This window comes from Schistocerca americana, chromosome 5 (genome assembly GCF_021461395.2).
Source record: "Schistocerca americana isolate TAMUIC-IGC-003095 chromosome 5, iqSchAmer2.1, whole genome shotgun sequence".
In the NCBI taxonomy this organism is placed as follows: domain Eukaryota; kingdom Metazoa; phylum Arthropoda; class Insecta; order Orthoptera; family Acrididae; genus Schistocerca; species Schistocerca americana.
This window is the reverse complement of record NC_060123.1, coordinates 53,880,000-53,903,658: the sequence shown is the minus strand read 5'-3', so window position 1 is coordinate 53,903,658 and position 23,659 is coordinate 53,880,000. Positions and strand designations below refer to the sequence as shown.

Sequence of the window (23,659 nt, the reverse complement as noted above, 5' to 3'; positions counted from 1 at the left end):
CCATTCTTTACACCAATCACAAATCCTGTCCAAGTCATTTTGTATCCCCCTACAGTCACTCAACGACGACACCTTCCCGTACACCACAGCATCATCAGCGAACGGCCGCACATTGCTATCCACCCTATCCAAAAGATAATTTATGTAGATAGAAAACAACAGCGGACCTACCACACTTCCCTGGGGCACTCCAGGTGATACCCTCACCTCCGATGAATACTCAGCATCGAGGACAACAGCGCAGCTCTTTCAAAACTTGGAACCTTCCAGTAACGCGCATGTGTTTCTATCTTTTATAGTTTGCCTCTAATAAACAACTACAATCTGTTCTTTCTTTGTGAATTACGCGCTATTTTGCTGTCACCAACCTCTTTAGGGAGAAATGATAATCGTAATAAAAAAATCAGAGTCCGAACGGAAAGATTAAAAGTGTTCATTTTGCCCTCGCTCTGATCGAGAGTTGAACGGTAGAGTAAAAGTGCGAAAGTAGTTCGATGAACCCTCTGCCACGTACTTAAGCGTGAATTGCAGAGTTGTCACGTAGATGTGGATAGATGGTCGTTTCCTAGTTGGGAGACGCGGGAACCCGGCAGGCTAGTCTTCACCTTGTCGTGTTGCAGCGGCTGGCCGTGTTGTGTTGTGTCTGCACCGCGGCGCGCCGCGCAAGAAACCGGTCCGCCCCCACACCGCTGGCTGGCGAGCCTAACGCGTCACTGGCCCCGGCGGCGCGGTGGTGGGGGAACGCGAGTCTATGCCGCGGCGGCGGGAGGTGGCGGGCTGGCGAGCGGCCGAGCTTCCCCGCGAACCTTCTGTCAGTGCCGCGCGGAACTCGGCCAGGCGAGGAGGCGTGTTGTGTGTGCTCTCTCTCTGTCTCGCGACCCGACACAGCGGCCGTCCTTCGCGACTTGTACTGGCCTTCCTCTTCCGACCGCTCGCCTCGAGTGTGCAGTGCAACTACCCTCCGCCGTGGAAAACTGTGCGTGTCATGTGTGTGGCCGCTGCACGACGACATCAGAAGAGAGCGACGTAGTGCCGTCGCGACGCTGCCGCCGCCGCCGCACCTGGAGCGACCGCGGAAGACGCCGGCGTCCGATCGAACGGCGGGTGCGAGTCTGCGCGCCGCGGCGAGCATTCCAGACGCCCGGGGGTAAGTGGAGTGTTGTCGAGTGCCGCGTCGCCGCCACTTGCAAGTGTGTAGTCGTCGGTCGCCGGCGGCTCTCATTGAACCACTAGCCTAGAGGAGCACTTCTGAAATCGTCTGCGAGGACCTTTTTTGCCGAAAGGAATAACTATTCGTCCGAGAAAAATACCTTGTTTCAATCATACAGCAGATGCGACTGTACTGGTAGAGTTCGTATTCCTAAATTTGCGAAAGACTCTGGACACCACTACTGCCGTCGACTAATGAACAAGGTACGCGATTGACTCAACGAGCTTACGAGCAATACGACCCATTACGTTGTACTGTACTGCTAATGTTCAACGGAAAAGAAAATACCATCGGGTGTTCGTCAACGAATAGTGACAAGATTTTTAATGTTCTTGATATGCTTAAAAGAGTTGTCAGATCAAGGTCAACAGCACTATCAGGTAGTCTGCTGGCAGTCCTGTTGTCCGCAGGAAACTATCGACTACGATCGATCTTAAGGTAACATGGGAGTTGGGCGAAATTACCACTTGCTGTATTAAATGCCAGCCTCATCAAACGTGCATACGTGCGATGTAATACCCGTAATATTGAGAGCACTCGTTACTTTCCGCTTGGTGCCCAACATCTGAAGCAGGTCGTATCGTTTAAATATTTAGACGTAATACTGAGAAGCAATACGAAATGCGGCGAAGACTTTAGATCGATTACAAGACACGCGAGCGCAATACTTCAATTTGTCTGAAAGGTTCTGGGAAAGCACAGTGTATTTTTAAAGGAAACGGCTAAAGGGGCCAATTCTGGAGTATTTCAAAGTAGACACGACACTGGATGTCAAACGAATCGAGACACTCGCACCTAGGTTGACAGGTCGTCCTAGCACTTACGGAAATATGACATGTTCGGGCGCTAGAAATATGAAACTCTGGAATAAAGGCGACGACAACCTGTTAGGTGTATTCAAACCGATATTTAAGGAAGACTGCAACAAATCTGCTGTCACCATCATACGTCTAGTTTCTCGTACAGCGGTACGTAGGCAGTGATTTTTTTTCCCCTTCTCTCGGTAAGAGAGTGGATAAGGACGCAGGTTCGCTAATAGTGCTGCAGACTATACAAGGTGCGCCACGCACTGGACATACTTAAGTATCTGTCACACTGGTCAACGAGCGCGTGACACCTGGTCCCTTTCGCAAGATGTGCCGCGCCACCTGACCGCTTTCTACTCGCGAGAATTTCCTCAGTTTCGCCCGGACACCCGGTCACCAACACATGTTCGCTCTGACTCGATTTAGTCTCTTCCTGTTTGGAATATCACATGTCCGACAACACCTATCTGTAGAGCTCCTCGTAACTGACATCGTCATGTAGTCATTTGAATTTCCAGCCACGAAAAATCGTTTATTTTTGTTTTCTATTACGGAGCAATCATTGGTTTTCCGCTCCATCTGCGGTTAGATAGCCGTTAGGTTTCCACCCACTTATTGTGGTATTCCTTGTAAAATTCACTGCGAGTCTATTTATGTCGCACAAATTGTACTTACATTGTTGCTTCTGCATTACTTATTTATTAAAACTTTCAGATGTGAAGGACGTAGTTTTTATTGTTCGTAGACAACGTAGGTGCAATGTTTAGTAAAATAATTGTTTCCACACTCAATCGCATTTTTGTTGTAAGACATCGACCATCCCAAAATGGTCATCGTCAGTTTTGTTAATATGGTCTTATTGGCACAGGCGCAATTTTAGTCTATGGTGAATTGTGGCTCTCTGGAAGTGGAAGCTATTTTTCCATCTCTCTTCCGTCAGGAAATCATTTAAATGTAACTGAAAATACTCTCATGCGTGCAGGACTGTCGCTCTCGCTTAAGAATGAAGCGCATGAAAGTACTGCTATAATATATCGGCACACATCATCTCTATTGATAGATGCTAGGCTAGATCTAAATATAGTTATGCGTAACTGTCGGGACCAGAAATGATTTAGGCAGTGGGATGATGTTCGTGAGGCGTACAACACAGCATGCGCTAAAAGCACCCAGCGATTCATTATTTGCTTAATGGAAGTATATTTACATGATTTCGGAATGCCTATTTCTGCCACAATTAAATTTTGTGGATTCTCAGTGATTATTTGTAGATGTGCGCTGAAGTCAGGATTACTGTAGTTTCACTGCGGACCTATACAATCACAGTTGTGGGCGTGCATTTCGCTTTATAACCTAAGGTTCTTGACCCTTGCGTGGCTTGTACTGTAAATTTGGGATCTGAAGGCATTTTAGTAACCTGTTGGGCTATATCTGCCAGTGTGCGTGATGCAGGGTTGCACACGAGTGTGAACAGCCGCTGCAGACGGTCAGCTGTTTGGGTTTGCGTGATGTCGGCGGTGTGCGGCGGACACATACGCCGGTCTCGCCAAGCCTTCCTGTTTCAGTCCATTGCACGCGGCCCGGCCACAGTTTGGCTCGTCTGCAGGTGCGACTTCTTCGTTCACTTAACACTTGGTATGGCTGAATTCTCCGTCAGTATCGACATTTATGTGCGTCCCGCAAAGGAAAATTTTTATAAGCGTGAAAAAAATGGTCACTTTTTCTGTACGAACTGTTTCGTCCCCTTTTCATCGTTGCTTTCGCATTGGCGTCTTTCATATGTGAGGCTATTTTTTATGATGATATAGCTCGCTCGGACAGTATCGAGTACTGCGTTTAAAAAAAAATGACATTGACCACATTACGTGCGTTTTTGTCCCAGGATGTGTGCTGACCTGTTTTAATGAGCTTTATATTCTTGGGTGGTGACTAAACCCGCGTACAACGCTGTTACGTTGAGTACTGTTTGATGAAGTTCCATATATGCTGTGTCGTTAAAGCCCTCTACGAAGCCCCTGTCTAGTGCCACAGAAAAGTAAGTCTGTGTATTAATTAGACAGCTGTGACCGCTAGAAATTTCTTGGGTACGTTAGAAAGCCGCATCTCGATATATTTAATCGATGTCAATATATTATGGTTTAGCTGTCTTAGCTATCACATCCTGTATTTTCGCTACGTGCAGATCATGTCAGTGTACAGCGTTAGCATTGAACTTCATATTTCCAGAAAATGATTGAGACTGCCGGTACTGCCACTGTTGTTCCGCTTCAATGTTTAGGCTTCGTGAGTTCTGCAGTGAGAAGCAAAGCGGGGAAAAAAATGGAGCGAAGATATACTTCGAAACATGGTCCATGTTAGCCCGTGTGTCCATGCGGTATCCAAGACGAATATTTGTCGACGTTAAGCAAGAGGACAAATGCTGATAGTCGCTTTCGGGCAGGATCTAGGATGCTTAATGAGTTGAAGTATCTGGAACCAGGGTAGTGAAACATACCTTACATGTTGGAAGCAATGTGAGCACCTCCCGTACAGCGCTAAAATGTGACAGCTGGCAAGAAAACACGCAGGTAGCATTTTCAGGAGCTTCCCGAGGCTATGTCACTGCGTAAGGATATGTGGCGCGAAAAAGCCGAAGTTTTGGTCAAAAATCGCAGTGAATACTTTTTTAGACCATTCGAATTAAAACTTCTTTCGTAATCTAAGCTTCGGTATTAAAGATTTTCCCATATGGTCAGACATTCACGGATCGTTTGTTGGACAGAGGGAGAGAGAATTGTAAATCATTATCTTTCGCTTCTGGTAGACGCGTATCGGTGAAACTCAGATTGGAGAGTGAGTGCTTCTCGTTGGTTGGCTTCAGTAAGGGTTTCGTCATTAAGCTGCTGCTGTTATTTAGACCACAGATTGAGGATTGCAGAAATCTGCGGTGATTTCCCCACGTTTTTAAAAAAACTGTTGATTGAGGAATCATATTGGCGGACACAACATTGTCGCGACCGGAAGTTGATGAATAGCAAACAGGCTAAGCATCAGATTATTGCACGCGGCACATTCCGAAGTGGCAACGTGAACCAAAAGCGTGCCGCACGGTAATGTTGCTGGTGTAGCCTGCGATAAGTGGCATTTTACGCGTAAAACTCGCTGTGCAACGAAAATGGAAGAAGGAATATTCGGGTTTATCATCCCTTTCGACGACGAGGTACCCAGCTAGGTATTTCAAAGGAGCAATTCCGGCAATTGAGGTGAAAGGATTAAGGAAATCACGGAGAACCTAATCGTGAAACTTCCTGGCAGATTAAAACGGTGCAGGAACGAGACTCGAACTCGGGACCTTTGCGTTTCGCGGGCAAGTGCTCTACCAACTGAGCTACCCAAGCACGACTCACGCCCGGTACTCACAGCTTCACTTCTGCCAGTACCTCGTCTCCTACCTTCCAAACTTTACAGAAGCTCTCCTGCGAACCTTGCAGAACTAGCACTCCTGAAAGAAAGGATATTGCGGAGACATGGCTTAGCCACAGCCTGGGAGATGTTTCCAGAATGAGATTTTCACTCTGCAGCGGAGTGTGCGCTGATATGATAAGGTAGGAGACGAGATACTGGCAGAAGTAAAGCTGTGAGGACCGGGCGTGAGTCGTGCTTGGGTAGCTCTGCTGGTAGAGCACTTGCCCGCGAAACGCAAAGGTCCCGAGTTCGAGTCTCGGTCGGGCACACAGTTTTAATCTGCCAGGAAGTTTCATATCAGCGCACACTCCGCTGCAGAGTGAAAATCTCATTCTGGAACCTAAATGTGGATAGCCGGAGGAGGCTTTAAACCACGGTCCTACCGAATGCGAGCCCACTGTCTTAACCGCTGCCCCGCTTCGTCCGGGATGCGTTTTCCACGGACAGCTCGGTGTGGAATTGTGGTCGGCAGTGCCGGCGCTCGCAATTAACTGCGATTAGTAGCGCACCGGCGCAGCCAGGGGGGGCGGAACGAAACGGCGGCGTGGGGGCGGCGGGGGCGGCCCGCCCAGGAAATTCTCCGTCACGCCGGGCCGCGTCTGCCGCCCGACCCTGCCTGCATTCACCTACGCTCCATTCCACGTCCCACCCTGCGGTTGCGAACGGTGCTTGTGGATGACGCCCTTCGGTTAACCTCCGAACGACTTCTGTTTCCTCTGATTTTCCCGACATCGCCATTCCGCGAGATGTATATGGGTCATTTGCTGTCTGTTCCTCTCTTATCACTCCGGTGATACACATTAAAACGTCCCCTTCGAAAAATTATTGAATTACTGTGCTGGTAAACCTCTTACATTGATTCTCAAACAGCTGAGCAGAAGTGAACGTACACATACATTTCGCTCTTTACCTATTCTGATCAACACTAAACTGACACACAACATTTTTAGCGCAACGCAATCTGACTTTCAATAATCTCTACAAAAGAATGGCCCTGACTAACATTAACCTATGCCTTTCACAAATCACTTACCTCACAAAAATCTTCGCTACTCAAACTACTGCAATACAGCGGGCGCCACTACTGCCAGCTAAATAAAAGATTCTAACTACTGAAGGCACTATCTACTGATACGACCATTGCTTTTCGCAATATATATAAATGACCTAGTAGATAGTGTCGGAAGTCCCATGCGGCTTTTCGCGGATGATGCTGTTGTATACAGAGAAGTTGCAGCATTAGAAAATTGTAGCGAAATGCAGGAAGATCTGCAGCGGATAGGCACTTGGTGCAGGGAGTGGCAACTGACCCTTAACATAGACAAATGTAATGTATTGCGAATACATAGAAAGAAGGATCCTTTATTGTATGATTATATGATAGCGGAACGAACACTGGTAGCAGTTACTTCTGTAAAATATCTGGGAGTATGCGTGCGGAACGATTTGAAGTGGAACGATCATATAAAATTAATTGTTGGTAAGGCGGGTACCAGGTTGAGATTCATTGGGAGAGTGCTTAGAAAATGTAGTCGATCAGCAAAGGAGGTGGCTTACAAAACACTCGTTCGACCTATACTTGAGTATTGCTCATCAGTGTGGGATCCGTACCAGAACGGGTTGACGGAGGAGATAGAGAAGACCCAAAGAAGAGCGGCGCGTTTCGTCACAGGGTTATTTGGTAACCGTGATAGCATTACGGAGATGTTTAACAAACTCAAGTGGCAGACTCTGCAAGAGAGGCGCTCTGCATCGCGGTGTAGCTTGTTAGCCAGGTTTCGAGAGGGTGCGTTTCTGGATGAGGTATCGAATATATTGCTTCCCCCTACTTATACCTCCTGAGGAGATCACGAATGTAAAATTAGAGAGATTAGAGCGCGCACGGAGGCTTTCAGACAGTCGTTCTTCCCGCGAACCATACGCGACTAGAACAGGAAAGGGAGGTAATGACAGTGGCACGTAAAGTGCCCTCCGCCACACACCGTTGGGTGGCTTGCGGAGTATAAATGTAGACGTAGATGGCATAGTTAGCAAATGAAAGATTTTAATAGAGAACAAACAATGTATTTACCTTAATAGTGTTCAAAAGTTGTATATATATATCAGTTCATGACATCCAGTCTTACAAATTTACTGTCTCTGGTGGACACGCGTCCAGATCATCCGCTCTCAAAACTCCGCCATCTCTCTCCCCACATCCACCACTGCTGGCGGCTCACCTCCAACTGCGCAACGCTACGCGCTGTTCACATCCAACTGCCCAACACTACAATGGCAAATATTCCAAACAATGCAAACCAGCCACAGACTGCACACAGCACAGCCAGTGATTTTCATACAGAGCGCTACGTGGCGTTACCAATATAAAAATGTAAACAGCCTTCTTACATCACCTCTTTTGTAGCCTGTACCACTGTTCAGCACCTCTGTAAAGTTCTCACACTTACTGATCGATGGTCACGAAACGCACCACTCCTCGTATCTGCTATACCTCTTCCATTAATCCTCTTAGACTGACGAGCAGCATTCTAGGATCAGGCGAACGATTGCGTTGTAAGCCATTTGTTTCTTGGCCAAGTTTAGTGCTCTACCAATGTGCTGCATCTCCAACGGCATCTGCTTTCCCTACACTTATTTGATCGTTCCACAAGTTTATTTCGGACCTTTGTTCCTAGATACGTTAACGCTATTACTGGTACCAATGATTATCGCCGAAGGTATAATTGCGCACTGTTGAATCTTTCCAGCTCTTTTTGCGCAATGCGTTACATTTATTTACGCGGAATGGCTACCTGCAAATCCCTGCACCAAGCGTCGATCGTGTGCAGGTGTTCCCGCACATCTTCTGGCGTCACAGATGCTGACTACCTGTAACAGAATATTCTGTCTGCAAACAGCGTCGTAGTTTCCGAATTAGCTACAAGGCCACTTACATGTATCGCGAACATTCCCATAAGGCTCCTATAACACTACCTTGAGGTACTCCCGTACCTACATATGATACTTTCACCCCCTTGAGTTCCAGCTCCTAGGAAGTCCTGGATTCAGTCATTGCCTATTGCGCTCTGAATCTCATTGACGAACATAGAGACACAAGTTTCACAACATTTATTTTGGTTTATGGAGAAGAGACTTTTGATCTTCCTTAAGGTTATAAAACACGAAAACACGAATAGAAAACTTGCTCAGGAATTCTACGCGTGCACGCACACGCACATATATATATATATATATATATATATATATATATATATATATATATATATATATATTAGTCGGACATGGTGATCTAGCGGTAAAACGTGGGCATGGAAATCGAGGGATCGCTGGATCGAATTCCGGTTGTACCGCGGAAATTTTCAGTCTTGAATCTAGCCTTCACTTCTCAACGATGCATGAAGTCGCCAGGACGCGTGGTTCGGATTGCGCTGTAAACTACATGTTCCCTTTGGTCCGTTAGATAAGTAGGGCAGGCCAGAAACACTCGAAGTCGAATTGAAAGACTTGCAGCCGGCATTTACCCCACGAAATCATTATTATTGCAAAAATAGAGGTATCTGCAAAAGAAATTAGTTTCACTTAGTCGTACCCTTTCGAGACCATTCTGTCATCATACTTGTAAGGCTTATTCTAGAGAGCGAAAACTGGTTCTTAAAACATTGACGTCTAGCCCTGGACAGTGAAGCTAATACAGGTACAATGATGTCTCAACCTAAGTTCCTGTTCTAACTTGCTAGTACTATTGATATGGCTGCACAATAAAGTACCGTACCTAAAATTTAGCAGTCTGCCGCTGGCTACTGAATGTTTCCTTTCTTTTTTCGGTGACTTGGTGTTCTTAAATTTTCCTCTGAGCTGTTTGGCTTCAGTTTGGTAGTTTGTTGTCGTTCCAGCGCGAATGATACACTGAGGCATGCTGAAGTATTAGGTCGTAAGTGTTTCTTGCTTAAACGTTTATATCGCGTTCGAAATCTTGTTGGATATTAACGTACTCTGCCCCACAAGACGATGCTCACCTTACCTTGCCCGTACACACTGTGAAAAAGTGTGGGAAGTTGCTTTGTGTTGTGCAGTGAAACATAGGCGTAGGGAGACATTAAAAGGACCGCTAAGCAGACTGCGGATAATGTTTCGGGTAAGATTTTAGAGAAAATGAGTTTTGCATTACCGCGCGGAAGGAGAACAACGTAGGTAAAGGCTCAAGTCCTCACTTTAACTGGCTTCCGTATTTGGTTATAAGGTTAGATCGGATCAGCACGCTGTTATCACATCATAGTACCTCTCAGATCAACTGTCCCTTTCTCAGCTGACTTAAGCTTTTCTTTCCGAAACGTATAACAGTACTGTGGTGTTGCTGTATATTAATTCATTATAATTCACAAATTGTGGTAAATAACATACGAATGTTTGTGAGTTGTGCAGTGTTTCTACGAATGACATACACACGGACTTCGATCTTATGTTGTCTGTTAAGATAGGTTCTAGCTGCAGAGCAGACCTAGACTGTCGCGTATCCCAGCGTCAGGATGGGAGCATAGCGCTGCTACAGGTCAAATGCGTCAACTTAGGTTTACAGTCCCACGTCTCTGTGCAGCACCTGCCTATGGAGACTGGGCGAACCTCCATTGCGACGTTACCATGCAGAATTTGAGAGATTTGCTGTCGATACCAATATCCAAAGTTGTATCTGTATCTTGATATTATCGGAACAGTGGTATCGATAGCGACAGTATCGCAAAGTACTGATAGTGTGCTTCTAAATATAAAAATTGTGCAGTGTTTTCATGAACCAACCTAGGGAAGAAATCAAATACATCCGCAAGGACTGAAGGACACACATCTGAACCACAAATAACACAGGTTTTAACAAAAATACTATGCTACCCGTACGTGCCACTGTAACGTGTGCTGATTATAAGCTTCCGAATGCAAGGAGAAATACAGGAGCTGTGGTATGTTTGCCTGAACCAACGCAGTGTGTACATACAGTAATATTAGTAGTATATTTTGCTGAAACAAACAATGTGTAACTAAATTCCTTTTTAGAGGTAGGGGACTGGTTGCTTACAACAAAACCGGAAAAAAGTCAAGTAAACAAGGGCTCTAAAATGCATACATTAAAAGCTATGAGCACTTGAAACTTCCTGGCAGATTAACACTGTGTGCCCGACCGAGACTCGAACTCGGGACCTTTGCCTTTCGCGGGCAAGTGCTCTACCAACTGAGCTACCGAAGCACGACTCACGCCCGGTACTCACAGCTTTACTTCTGCAGGAGAGCTTCTGTAAAGTTTGGAAGGTAGGAGACGAGGTACTGGCAGAAGTAAAGCTGTGAGTACCGGGCGTGAGTCGTGCTTCGGTAGCTCAGTTGGTAGAGCACTTGCCCGCGAAAGGCAAAGGTCCCGAGTTCGAGTCTCGGTCGGGCACACAGTTTTAATCTGCCAGGAAGTTTCATATCAGCGCACACTCCGCTGCAGAGTGAAAATCTCATTCTGGCTATGAGCACTTGTTTCATTGGTACTACGAAACGCAGATCTTCTATTGAACAAGTGCTAATAGCTCTTAAGATGTGTGTTTTAGAGCCCATGTTTACTGGACTTTTTTTCTTGTCCGGGTCCATACCATATGCTTCCATAATATAGAAAGCAGAGTGTTTGCAGTAAAAAGAGGTACCCTGCCAGAGGAATCAGAACGATTTTCGCTTCTAACTTTCGACTCGATCGTTTCCCGTATCTCAGACTAATAAGTTTATCCTTGCTCGAACAGTCCACGAGTGTACTCCCGGTCCATAGCGTCCAACGATGGCGACATGCCTGATCGCCGAAATATTGTGCCCGTTGGACACTGTGGACCGGCAGTATACCCGTGGACTGTTCGAGCAAGAAATACGCCGGGAGAAGTTGAAGAATCACAAAGTTTATCCTTCTCCATCATGCCTGAAAATTAGCATCGGTGTGTTTGTTAGAGACTGCGCAGATCATGTAATTTGTTACTATCGGTCTTGCTAATGTAAAGTCAGTCCTTTACAAGGCGCATATTTTCTTTTTTATTACAGAGAGAATCTTGAGATGCTCGTCTCCCGATGCAACAGCTCCATCGTCAGTGTTCGACGCTGGTGCTTAGCGACCTGAACTTCAGATGTCCGAAGCTGCTCTCAACGATAGTTCAGAACTAATAATAAAAACGCAGTTAATACGCGACTCATGACCGTTTGGCTTTACAATAATTTCTAAAAGTTACTGTGTCCCATGCTAGCGATACCTGAGGTTCGCTACTGATACATAGGTTTTTACATACATTTTAATTCTCATTGTGCATCATTCGAATCTCCCCATCAAGATGCTATGGGTATCGAAACACGAATTTCGGTACGTGGTCGCATCTGTGATACCGGAACGCGGATACACCTGCAGCTGGCAGCAGGCGCGTGTCGGAGTAATGAGCGTTTCGGCGTGGCACGCACAAGGCCGGCGTGCTTCCTGCCCAGCCCTGCCCCTACCCCCACCCCTAGCCCTACCGCTCCTCTCCCCCCCCCCCCCCCCCCACCCTACACCGCCGGCCAGAGCATGTGTTGCCGGGCCGGGCACATAACGCTCTTCACAGAGCGTTTGCGCTGGTCTTAACCTCCATCCGGCGGTTGTCGAGTAGTCTCACGCATCCAGCGTCACTCTATCCTCAGAGTACGTCAGCTACGATAGGGAAGGGAGGAAGGAACTACAGCTATTACCAGGGTTTCCCAATCTGTGTTCCGCGCGAAGCGAGTAAGTGCTCCACGAAACACAGGGTGATTCAAAAAGAATACACAACTTTAGGAATTTAAAACTCTGCAACGACAAAAGGCAGAGCTAAGCACTATCTGTCGGCGAATTAAGGGAGCTATAAAGTTTCATTTAGTTGTACATTTGTTCGCTTGAGGCGGTGTTGACTAGGCGTCAGCGTCAGTTGATGCTAAAATGGCGACCGCTCAACAGAAAGCTTTTTGTGTTATTGAGTACGGCAGAAGTGAATCGACGACAGTTGTTCAGCGTGGGGCACTGAGAATCAGCGGGAAACAATTCAGTATGAACGTGACTCGCCTAAGGTGAAAGTTTTCTGTGCCATTTCAGCCAATAAAGTTTTTGGTCCCTTTTTCTTCGAAGGTGCTACTGTAACTGGACTACAGTATCTGGAGATGTTAGAGAATTGGCTGTTCCCTCAGCTCGAACAAGAAGCACAACAATTCATATTTCAGCAGGATGGAGCGCCACCACATTGGCACTTATCTGTCCGTAACTACCTGAACGTCAACTACCCGAGGCGATGGATCGGCCGCCAGGCAGCCCGTGACAGAGCACTTCATCACTGGCCTCCAAGAAGCCCTGATCTTACCCCCTGCGATTTTTTCTTATGGGGGTATGTTAAGGATATGGTGTTTCGGCCACCTCTCCCAGCCACCATTGATGATTTGAAACGAGAAATAACAGCAGCTATCCAAACTGTTACGCCTGATATGCTACAGAGAGTGTGGAACGAGTTGGAGTATCGGGTTGATATTGCTCCAGTGTCTGGAGGGGGCCGTATTGAACATCTCTGAACTTGTTTTTGAGTGAAAAAAACCTTTTTAAATACTCTTTGTAATGATGTATAACAGAAGGTTATATTATGTTTCTTTCATTAAATACACATTTTTAAAGTTGTGGTATTCTTTTTGAATCACCCTGTAGATTAAAAAACTTTTATGTTACAAAGTTTACGTATTTCTAAGTACTATGGAACTTTTCCGATATTTTCACGATACAACTAATTTTTTATTTTTAATTATGATTTCTGAGTCATTAATTAGAATTTAAAATTGAAATAATCACTGAATAAAACATTTTTTCTCGTTTTTTAAGGATATTAGCATACAAAAGTAAGGTATTCCATCGAAGTACCGGCGTTTACAATGTCTTCCGTCTGAGGAAATTTTGGGAACCCCTGAGTTGGAGGTCCGCGCCGATGCGGACATTCACGGATATTTCTGGATATTTCCTCTCTAAAACTTGCACAGGTCACAAATAATTATCTGTATAAAATTAGTGACTCTATCAGTGTTCCTCTTAAGTGAAAAATATACATTGCATACGCACATTACTATAAGGTTAAGAGTCGTGGAATACCTCCTAAAATCGTATCGCAACTCCTAGTCGTAGTGCGGCAACTCGATGTGAGATGGACTCAATAAGTCGTTGGAAGTCTCCTACGCCGGCCGGTGTGGCCGAGCGGTTCTAAGCGCTTCAGTCTGGAATCGCGCTACTGCTACGGTCGCAGGTTCCAATCCTGCTTCGGGCATGGATGTGTGTGATTTCCTTAAGTTAGTTAGGTTTAAGCAGTTCTAAGTTCTAGGGGAATGATGACCTCAGATGTTAAGTCCCATAGTGCTCAGAGCCATTTGAAGTCTCCTATGGGAACATTGAGCCTTGCTGTCTCTACAGCCGAGCATAATTGCGTAAGTATTGCCGGTGCAGGATTTTGTACACGAACTACTTCGCGATTATGCCCCATAAATATTCGATGAGATTCGTGTTAGGTAATTTGGGTAGCCAAATCACGCGCGATATGTCCAAGATGTTCTTTAAACCAATCGCGTACAGTTGTGGCACGTTGACATGGCATCATTGTTTAGGAACATGAAGCCCATGAATGTCTGCAAATGGTCTCCAAGTAGTCGAATGTAGCCGTTTCCAGTCAATGATCGGTTCATTTGGACCGGTTGGCCCAGTCCGTTCCATGTAAACTCAGCCCACACCCTTATGTAACCACCAACAGCTTGCACAGTGTCTTGTTGCAACTTGGGTCCATGGCTTCGTGGGGTATGCGCCAAGCTCGAACCCTACCGTCAGCTTTTACCAACTGAAACCGGGACTCATGTGACGAAGCAAAGGTTTTTCAGCCGTCTAGGGTCCAACAAAAATGATCACCATACCAGGAGAGGCGCTGCGGGGGTGTCGTGCGATCGTCTGCTGTCATAGCCTATTAAGGGGAGGTTTACTATCTTTGGCCTGAAAAAAGCATGTTCTTTGAGAATTTTTTCTCGGGAAGTGTTATAGATATCAATGTCATATTTGGTCAAAATGTTTATTGATATTTCCTCTACAAACTGGATTTTTTTTTTACCAGATATGACGAAGAGCAAAGGCGGAAGTGCCGTCGGAACGAAACAAAATATCGATGTAGACCTCCACGCGCGGTATGTCACAGGTCAGCCGGCTCGTCTGAAATCAAAACTGAGTTAACGTTAGCGAAGTATATAAGATTCTTTAGGAGTTGTACCTCGCTTAACTTATTTGGACCATAGGATACAAAATGGCGACAATTTGAAAAAAATACGGATTTTGTCATCGATTTTTCGACTTCGTCGGCCAAGTAACAATATTTATAGTTGATGGATTGGAATAAAATTGGTACAACTCCGAGACAGTTAGCTTCGTCGGAAACAAAGAATCATACCAATCGGTTCGGAAGATTTGAAGTTACCATACCGCGCGATAAAAAAAAGTCATTTCGAAAAAAAGGCGTTTGAAGTTTTGACTACATATAAATGCTATATATGCAACGTACGTTCAATCTGCTATTCCGGGTCCATAAACTAGTCCTTCCTCTTCCTCACAGAGGGCGTTCTGCTCGATCTGGGCCATCCTGCGCTGCTCCAGAGCCGCTCGTACGGCCGGTGAAAAGCGGTTTTAGGCCGCTTGAATCTGGTGGTCGTCCGAATGCTTGGCGAACTGCGTCGAATAGAGTCCCAGGGTGACGTCCAACGTTGTCATGGTCTTCAGAATTGCTGAACACCATTCGTTGAAGCTGCTCACTGCCAGGAAAGTCTCAATCTCCACAGTCTTCGCACCAGAATGCAAATGCTTGGGGTGGGGGGGGGGGGGGGGGCGCCTAACTTCCAAACACACGCCTTCAAACTTTCATTTGAACTTTGTGTGTTTCCTCCCAAGCACCGGTGCAGTAACTCGTCCTCGGAAACGGCCTCGTAGATCGGATGAATCACTTCTTGAACTTCTTTGGAGAGCGGCTGGTCGTGTTGATATTCGTCCAGATATTCGGTAGCCTCTGCAGTGCGTCACTTGCACCAACCTGTTTCCCCAGCCGGACAATTTTGGTGTTGTGGGCGGTCATCCAGCGAACACTTGTGGAAATACGTTGCCCAAATTGCCTTCATCTGTTCCACCGAATTGGAATGCCGTCGGATTGCCAAGCCGTAGTACGTCGTAAGCTCCTTGATCACTTTATCAGTAAGCTTCCCTTGTACTTTCCCTCCGATGCCCTTGTTTTGTTTCTTCGCATTTCTAAGCCGCGTGCCCATTCTTTTCTCTCCGTGTCCTACGCATTGTTTCTTCGCGATGATCACATTTTTTCTTCAACCGCGAATAACAAACATTTCCGTTCCGTATTTGGATAAACCGTTTGAGGGGTGGATTCTAAATACTTTTATGGATCCAAAAATGCAATTAAAAATAGATTTTTTAACCATAAGATAGTAAACCTCCCGCTAAAGCCAAATTCCGCTTCACTGTCCTACCGGAGACGTTCTTCGTACGTCGCACAAAGATTTCTGTGGTTATTTCGCGCAGTGTTGCTTGTCTCTAATCACTGGCAACTTTACACAAACGCCGGTTCTCTCGGTCGTTGAGTAAAGGTCGTCGGCCACTGTGTTGTCTGTGGTAGAGGTAATACCTGAAATTTGGTATTCTCAGCATACTCTTGACCCTGTGGATGTCCAAATACTGAATTATCTAACGATTCCGAAATGAAATGACCCATGCGTCTAGCTCCAACTACCACTCCGCGTCCAGAGTCTATTGATTCCCATAGCGCGACCGTAATCACGTCCGAAACCTTTCCACACGAATCACCAGAGTGCAAATAACGGCTCCGCCAACGCACTGCCCATTTGTATCTTGTGTACGCGATACTACCGCCACCCGTGTGTGTGTACATCGCTATCGTTTGGCTTAAGTCACCTGACTGTACAATGATTTGTACACAATGTATAGACATATTATATCGAGGAATGTAGCAGATTGACGTTATGTTGCATTCCAGAATGAGATTTTCACTCTGCAGCGGAGTGTGCGCTGATATGAAACTTCGTGGCAGATTAAAACTGTGTGCCCGACCGAGACTCGAACTCGGGACCTTTGCCTTTCGCGGGCAAGTGCTCTACCATCTGAGTTACCGAAGCACGACTCACGTAAATGAACTGAAAGACCAACTCCAAATAGTTTACTGTATGTGACAAACGTCTGTACCACATTATATGATCTCCTGATCTTAGGGAAATATTCCACAGAAAATTGCACAAACTCCATTTTATATATCACGACAGGAAGTAACACATTAAGGAATGTATCAAGGATGACAGGCTGTATTGTATTAGAATGTGGTCATTATTGGCTTTACGTTCTAAGTCAGTCAATTATTATCTACGAGGTCAATATTTGCATATTCCGGCTTCAGAAGATTAAAATTTAGACCAGATCCCTTCGTCAGAGCTCCGGCGTAACGATAGGGTTGTAGTTTGCAAGATTTTTGATTTACGCATATGTAGATAAGACTTGTGGGTGCGAAGCTGATCCCTTCTCTCTCATCTGCGCAGATTTCTAACAATAGCGTTTACCGTCCAGTCTGTGACGAAATCGTCAGTCGTCAAGAGACGGGTCCCAAGTTTTAGCTGAGCAACCATCCCGTCTTTTGTCTTAAGCTATCTATGGAAACTACGGAAGACTTAAACCTAGATGACCAGACGGTGAGTTGAAGTGTCTTCTTCTGGACTGCCAGCGCATTGTCTCAACCGACGCGGCAACTATGCCGGCACTCCATCACGGTTTTGGTTCTCGGTACACTGCCTTTTGTTCGCCAGTTGTTTGGAGAATACCTGCTGTATCTAATGACCGCTGCCGATCCGAAAGGATGGAGATCCAATGTGCAGCAGCTGTCCACTTTTTCGAGTGCCACAGTCCAAAAGCGACAGGCAGCTCTTAGAATGTCTCTTCTTGTACTTCAGGTGGATCCTGCACATTCGGAGAACTGGGGGTTTCTTTTCCCAGTCCGACCGTGTGACGGTAATTCTCGATTTCCCATCGGCGGTCGTTCCGAATGCGCGGCGTAGCCATTTAGTGTGAGGCGAAGCCGGCACTGGACAAAGCGGTACGCCACGGAGCTAGCTGGCTTTTTGTGTGGCCGCGTTGATCAGGCGTGCCCTTTCCGAGAAGCTGGCCGGCCGGCTACGTGCTCTGCCGAGGTTCCACCGCGGACTGGTGGAGAGAGGAGGACAAGATGAGAAGGGAGGGGGGGGGAGAGAGAGAGAGAGAGAGAGAGAGAGAGAGAGAGAGAGAGAGAGAGAGAGAGGCGCGTTGCGACAGCCTCGGCCGACCGCAGCGCACGGCGCGCCGGCAGAACTGGTTCCGTCCGCGAACAATGGCTGCCCCAGCGAGCCCCAGGTTCAATGCCGGGAGGCGCCCGCTCAGCCTTCCGCCCCCCGACCAAGGCCACGGCTGGCTCTCCCGTTGCCTCCGCCTCGGGCTTAGAAGACTGCGCGATCCCGCGGTGGTATGCAAGTAAAGGTGATTTGTGCCTGTACAACTTTCCGTGCGCACTAGGTGCATGCGGGGGCTGCGCGAAGAGGCAAGGAGGCGCATTCACCGGTACAGCTCACGCATCCGTCCGACTTGGGCGCAGGGTGCGCCGTACAGGCGCAAGTCTCTCCCCGGCAGAGGGACACGTCCAACAGCCGTGCGTCTAGCCAGCCTGTGGCAGGACCTTCAACTTCCTGACTCGCTATCCCTGGTGTTAGCGGACGGTGTTTCAGCCACGCGGGATTAGCCGGGCGGTCTCGGGCGCTGCAGTCATGGACTGTGCGGCTGGTCCCGGCGGAGGTTCGAGTCCTCCATCGGGCATGGGTGTGTGTGTTTGTCCTTAGGATAATTTAGGTTAAGTAGTGTGTCAGCTTAGGGATTGATGACATTAGCAGATAAGTCCCATAAGATTTAACACACATTTGAACATTTTTTGAACTGTGTTTGAGCAGCTGACCTGGTTTTACGGATAGTTCGTGAAGAGGGTTTCTTACAACTCTAAGGGAGGACGTCTCAGTCCATTGAGGGATTGCCAGTACGCCCTGTTGCCTCCTCTGCCCTGACCGGGCAATGGCTGTCTGGGCTCGGTGCTCTGCCTCAGCCCTTGCCCTACCCGTTCTTTTGCTCTTCTTCCCTCTTCTCGAATGTTTGACTTTCTTCCCCCCCGTCTGACTTTCTTCCTCCCCCCGTCTGATTTTCTTCCCCCCCCCCGTCTGATTTTCTTCCCCCCCCCCCCGTCTGATTTTCTTCCCCCCCCCGTCTAACTTTCTTCCCCCCCCCCGTCTGACTTTCTTCCCCCCCGTCTGACTTTCTTCCCCCCCCGTCTGACTTTCTTCCCCCCCCCCCCCCGTCTGACTTTCTTCCCCCCCCCCCGTCTGACTTTCTTCCCCCCGTTTTCCTGTGCTTCTCTCACCCGGCCCATGTCATTGGTCTTTTCTGTGTCCTGTTGGCTGGGGTGCCTCTGGCAAGTGGGGGAGGGGCGTGGAAGTCCCCCATCACACTTTAAGCCTTCGAGGGCCTTCAGCTGCTCCCTGAAGGGGACACCAAGCTCGCCTTTCTCCCTTTTCTTGTTGTTTCTTCCTCTAGGCTTTGCTGAACTTCAGTAGACCTTGCGGTTATCTTTCCTTAAGTTCCGTGCACTAGACCCGTCTTTCGTGTGTATTTTTATTGACTTGCCCGTTCCGGGTAGAAGGGACTGATGACATCGCACTTTCGTTCCTTTAATCATTAAACCAACCAGCCAACAGTCCTGCGTCCGTCCGCGGTTAACTCCTTTTCTGCTCTTTTACTTTGTCGTACTGTTGGAAGACTAAGCTCTTCGCACGGATTCGAATTTGCTTTTGCTGAGCATTTCTACTGGGTGGTCTAACGAGAAACTCGTGGAATTATAGTGCATTTACTTTGTTCAGACTGGTCATTTACGTGGGCAGAATGAAAATAAGTCTATAGTTCCTCGCAAATCAGAACAACCTGGAAACGAGGAAGGAAACGTCGAACAAAATAAAAGGCTTTGTTTTTCCGATGAATGTATGTAAAGTCGTCAGAACAAAACAAATTGCAAAATGATTTAAACAAAATACTTGTATGATGCAGAAGTGATGAAAAGTGTGAAGTCATCCATATGACTACTAAAGGAATCTGCTAAATTTCGGTTGCACGATAAATCTGTACACTGTACTCAGCTAAGTACTAAAAAATTACAGTCACGAATAACTTAAATTAGAGCGATCACATGGATAACGTTGCGGGGAAAGCAAACCAAAGACTGCGATTTATTGGCAGAACTGAAAATGTAACAGGTCTACTAAAGCGAGTGCTTACACTAGGCTTGCACGCCCTTTCTCTGGAGTATTGCTGTGCGGTGTGCTGTAGGGTCCACATCAGATAGGATTGGCGGAAGACATCGAAAAAGCCCAAAGGAGGGCAGCTCGTTTTGTATTATCGCGAAATAGGAGACAAAATGTCAGATATGATACGCCAATTGGGGTGGCAGTCATTCATTAAAACTAAGGGAATTTCAGTCACCAAATTTCTCTTCAATGGATGAAAATATTTCGTTGGCGTCCAGCTACATAGGGAGAAATGACCATCATAATAAAATAAGAGTAACCAGAGCTCGCACGGAAGGACCGTTTTTCCCACGCGCCGTTACAGAGTAGAACGGCAGAGGAGCAGCTTGAAGAACACTCTGCCAGGCATTTAACTGTGAGCTGTATAGTAATAATGTAGACGTGGATAAAGAAGTGATTCTGGGGCTCTTGATGTACCGAAGCCATCCTGGTTTCTTTACAATTCGCTTTGATTCATAAATAGTTGGCATGGACGAGAGCAAATAAAAGTACGCTGGTGTCTCTAGTATAAATGCACGTCTGTAAAGCTCTTCTCGATTTTCCAATAAATCAGGAATCCGACATCTAATGCCTGATATTTCTTCACTAGTCACGGGCCAGTCGTTCTATGTTGCAGGTCAACGTACTGCAGAAACAGCTCGCCTGTGCGCTTCAACTTCCAGCGCAACCGACTTAGACAGCGAATCAAATTAATCAGAGCAATAACTACATTCCCAGATCTTTAAATAAAGACTCTTTCCACTGCTCCAGCGACGAGCTCGTAAAGTGAAGAAAAAATATGCCTTCGTTTGAAGGACTTGCCAACTATGTTGATTTGATGTTTGTTACTTTTTTTCTGAATGTAAAATTCTCTCGTGCTTCGTGTTTAGAATTCATTAATATTATTATTAAATATTCTTAGAGATACTTAAAATACACGTGCTTCTATATTCCTCACCTCTTCACAGAAGATGTTACCAGCCTAGAAAGTTTTTTGTGCCTCATAAGTAAGGCTAGGTGGTAAACAGCCATAGGGAGAGTCTAGCTACCGTGCATCCCCAGCAGACCCGGCTGGCTGTGATAAACAAACCCACTAGCGACACTGCCCAGCCAAATGGGTGCATTTTACCTGCAGCGGCAGCTTGATCACTGGAGCACTCTAGCATGCTGAGAAAGAGCATAGACCTACACGCCTGCCTCTACCCATGTGAGGGTCAAACACAGGTGCATAACAACTGGGCGCAAGGCACACGGATGTTAAACGCTCCTTGACAAGGTTGGTGTGTGTTGCATTCTGCGCAGAGGGTAGCCAGTAGAGATGGGCAAACTGAAACACGTAACTGTTTCGAAACAAATGGAACAGTACAATGTAATGTTTCGATACGCTGTTTCGAAACAGTGAAACAGTTTGTGTTTTGTAATCTAATAAACCTACACATTTTATCATCTTGAATGTCTACTGTATAAGTATGTATATATAAACAAAAATGAGGTGCGAGAGCGATAATCATATGGCAGAAAGTATGAAACTTATCACTTAGGAGTCTTGGCAGTTTCCTATTTCCTGCAGCAAATGCGTTGCTTTCGTGTCGTGTGACTTTCATACTTTTCAATTGGCTGAGGACAGCCATAGCTCAAGACAGAAGAACCACCACGAACAGAACTGGAGGTGGGAGCAAACTGCAGAAACAACGGATATGCTACTGGGATTCCCACATTCCGTTTGTATGGGTAATATACCCATCCTGCTAATTTCCATTCACACAAATGGAATCATTGTGGATAATAGGCACAGTGACTATAGACTCACAAGTAACGCCAAATAATTCGAATAAATAACAAAATATAACAGACAAAATTTTGTCTTTCAAGGTGTTTCGAACCGTTACTATAAATTCACCATGCTTTCCAGCCCTTCCCGTACACCATTACACTATCAGTGATTTGTCAAACAGATTGCTTGCAATTATACCTACATCAAATTTATGTATATGTCTAATAACTGTCACTCTACGCCTTTTTTTATTCAAAATGTTGTAGGCTTAAGTGCGTTGCTTAATATGATTACTGTACATGAACAGAGAAGCGTGTGTTATAAAAAAAGGGTAATTTAACTGAATGATTTTCACATATTTATTATTTTGAATGTGAATAGTATGCGTTGTTTTATTGTTTGGTTAGTGTTTATAAAGCAGATGTTACGCCATTTCGAAATAGGACAGTCAGCTAGAGACGAAGCTTTATTTTCGGATAACTTAAGCTTCATGCTATTGCTTGTCAAAAAGATTTCGACGTTCTTGAAAGTGTTTCATGAAGTGGTATGTTGTGTTTCAGTGCCAGTGCCGAATCCGAATCTCGTCCGACACAGAGCGGAATGAAACATCACTGTTTCGATACAATTAGTCCGTTCCAAGCACAGGTGGAATGAAACAGCCTTATTTTGAAACGATACAGTTTCTGTGGCTGGCTCGAGATCGAATCTGGTCCGGTTATCCGAGACAGGAACGGAATGAAACACCACTGTTTCGAAACAGTGAACCACAGCCGTTCCGAAACACTGAAACAGTTCCACGTATCGATACACTGTATCGAAACATAGAAACAGTGGCCAAGTCTAGTAGCCAGTGTGCTATATGCTATGGTAACTGACAACGCTGGGGAGGCTCCACACCGCGCATCCGACTCCCCCCTACATAATTTATTTTCTAGGAAAACTATGGCTGTCGTTAGAGCAGACGCGGCAGAATGACGCTGTTGGCGTGAGCCTCACTTGGTACGCTGCTCCTTGATGCTGCGCAAAGCCTCCCAACGCCCCTACTTAAATGAAAACTATCACTAAAGTTTCGGTCAATTCAGACAGGACGAAATTCAGGTACGGTTGGTCCTGAAAGCTATTAAATGTAACGCATCGTGAATACATGGGTGCAAAACTGTATTAGTCCCTCACTAAGCTGCTCTCGTTAAATCACTGCAAACGGCGACGAAAGTAAAATGCGTACGAGTGACTGGCAGGAGTAATCTAAATTGGAACTTCCACATCCAACTTGGAGGAAAAGCAGATGCCAGCCTGAGATTCTTTGAAGAACCCTTTGCATGTGTTTCCCATACACTAAGGAAGTAGCTCACAACACATTCGTTCCACCTATTCTTGGGCATTGTCGTCGGCGAGGTATTCTCACCACGTACGATTAATAGAAAAGTTATAGAACATCTGAGGACGTCCGGCGTGTTTCGTGACTGATTCGTTTATTAAAATCCAGAGATTTACGGAGATGATCGTCAAAATGCAGTGGCTATCCTCCTCTTGGGTGGGTCTAGTGGTCAAATCTCAAGACTCTTCAGAGAAGTCAGGTAACAGATCACTTCACCTACCGTACACTTCGCGTTGTGATCACAACACGAAAATTAAGAGAAACTGGAGATTTTACGAAGGCTTACTGGAAGCTGGTTCTTCCCATGCTCTCTTGGCGAACACGGCAGGAAATAGGAAAATGATAGTGGTACCAGAAGTAAGATCAATGAAAACAGTTTCCGACCAGTAACTGACATAAGTCATAATGTACCAGAAGTACCCTCCGCCTGCTGCTGAAGATAGCTTTTGAGTGTTGATGTAGATGTAAAAGCAACGGAACGGTATCATCAAATGGTGGTTTGTCGACACTAGACAGATCGTCAGCATAACGTCACGTCCGTAAGTCCAGTACTGAACGGTGAACCGCCCGTCGTAACAGATAATCGTAAAACGCCATCAGGAACTGGCAATGCTAGC

The 23,659-nt window shown here is 46.2% G+C and overlaps 1 protein-coding gene across 1 annotated transcript in view; it reads left to right on the top strand.

Annotated features, from left to right (window-relative positions):
• Positions 1–212: 212 nt before the first annotated feature.
• LOC124615644 (repulsive guidance molecule B-like) overlaps positions 213–23,659 on the top strand; it is a 333,849-nt gene continuing 310,402 nt past the window's right edge. Inside the window, exons 1-2 of the mRNA XM_047143655.1 lie at positions 213–269; positions 621–1,147. Coding sequence (XP_046999611.1) covers positions 213–269; positions 621–1,147 — 584 coding nt within the window. The remainder of the gene's footprint in view (positions 270–620; positions 1,148–23,659) is intronic.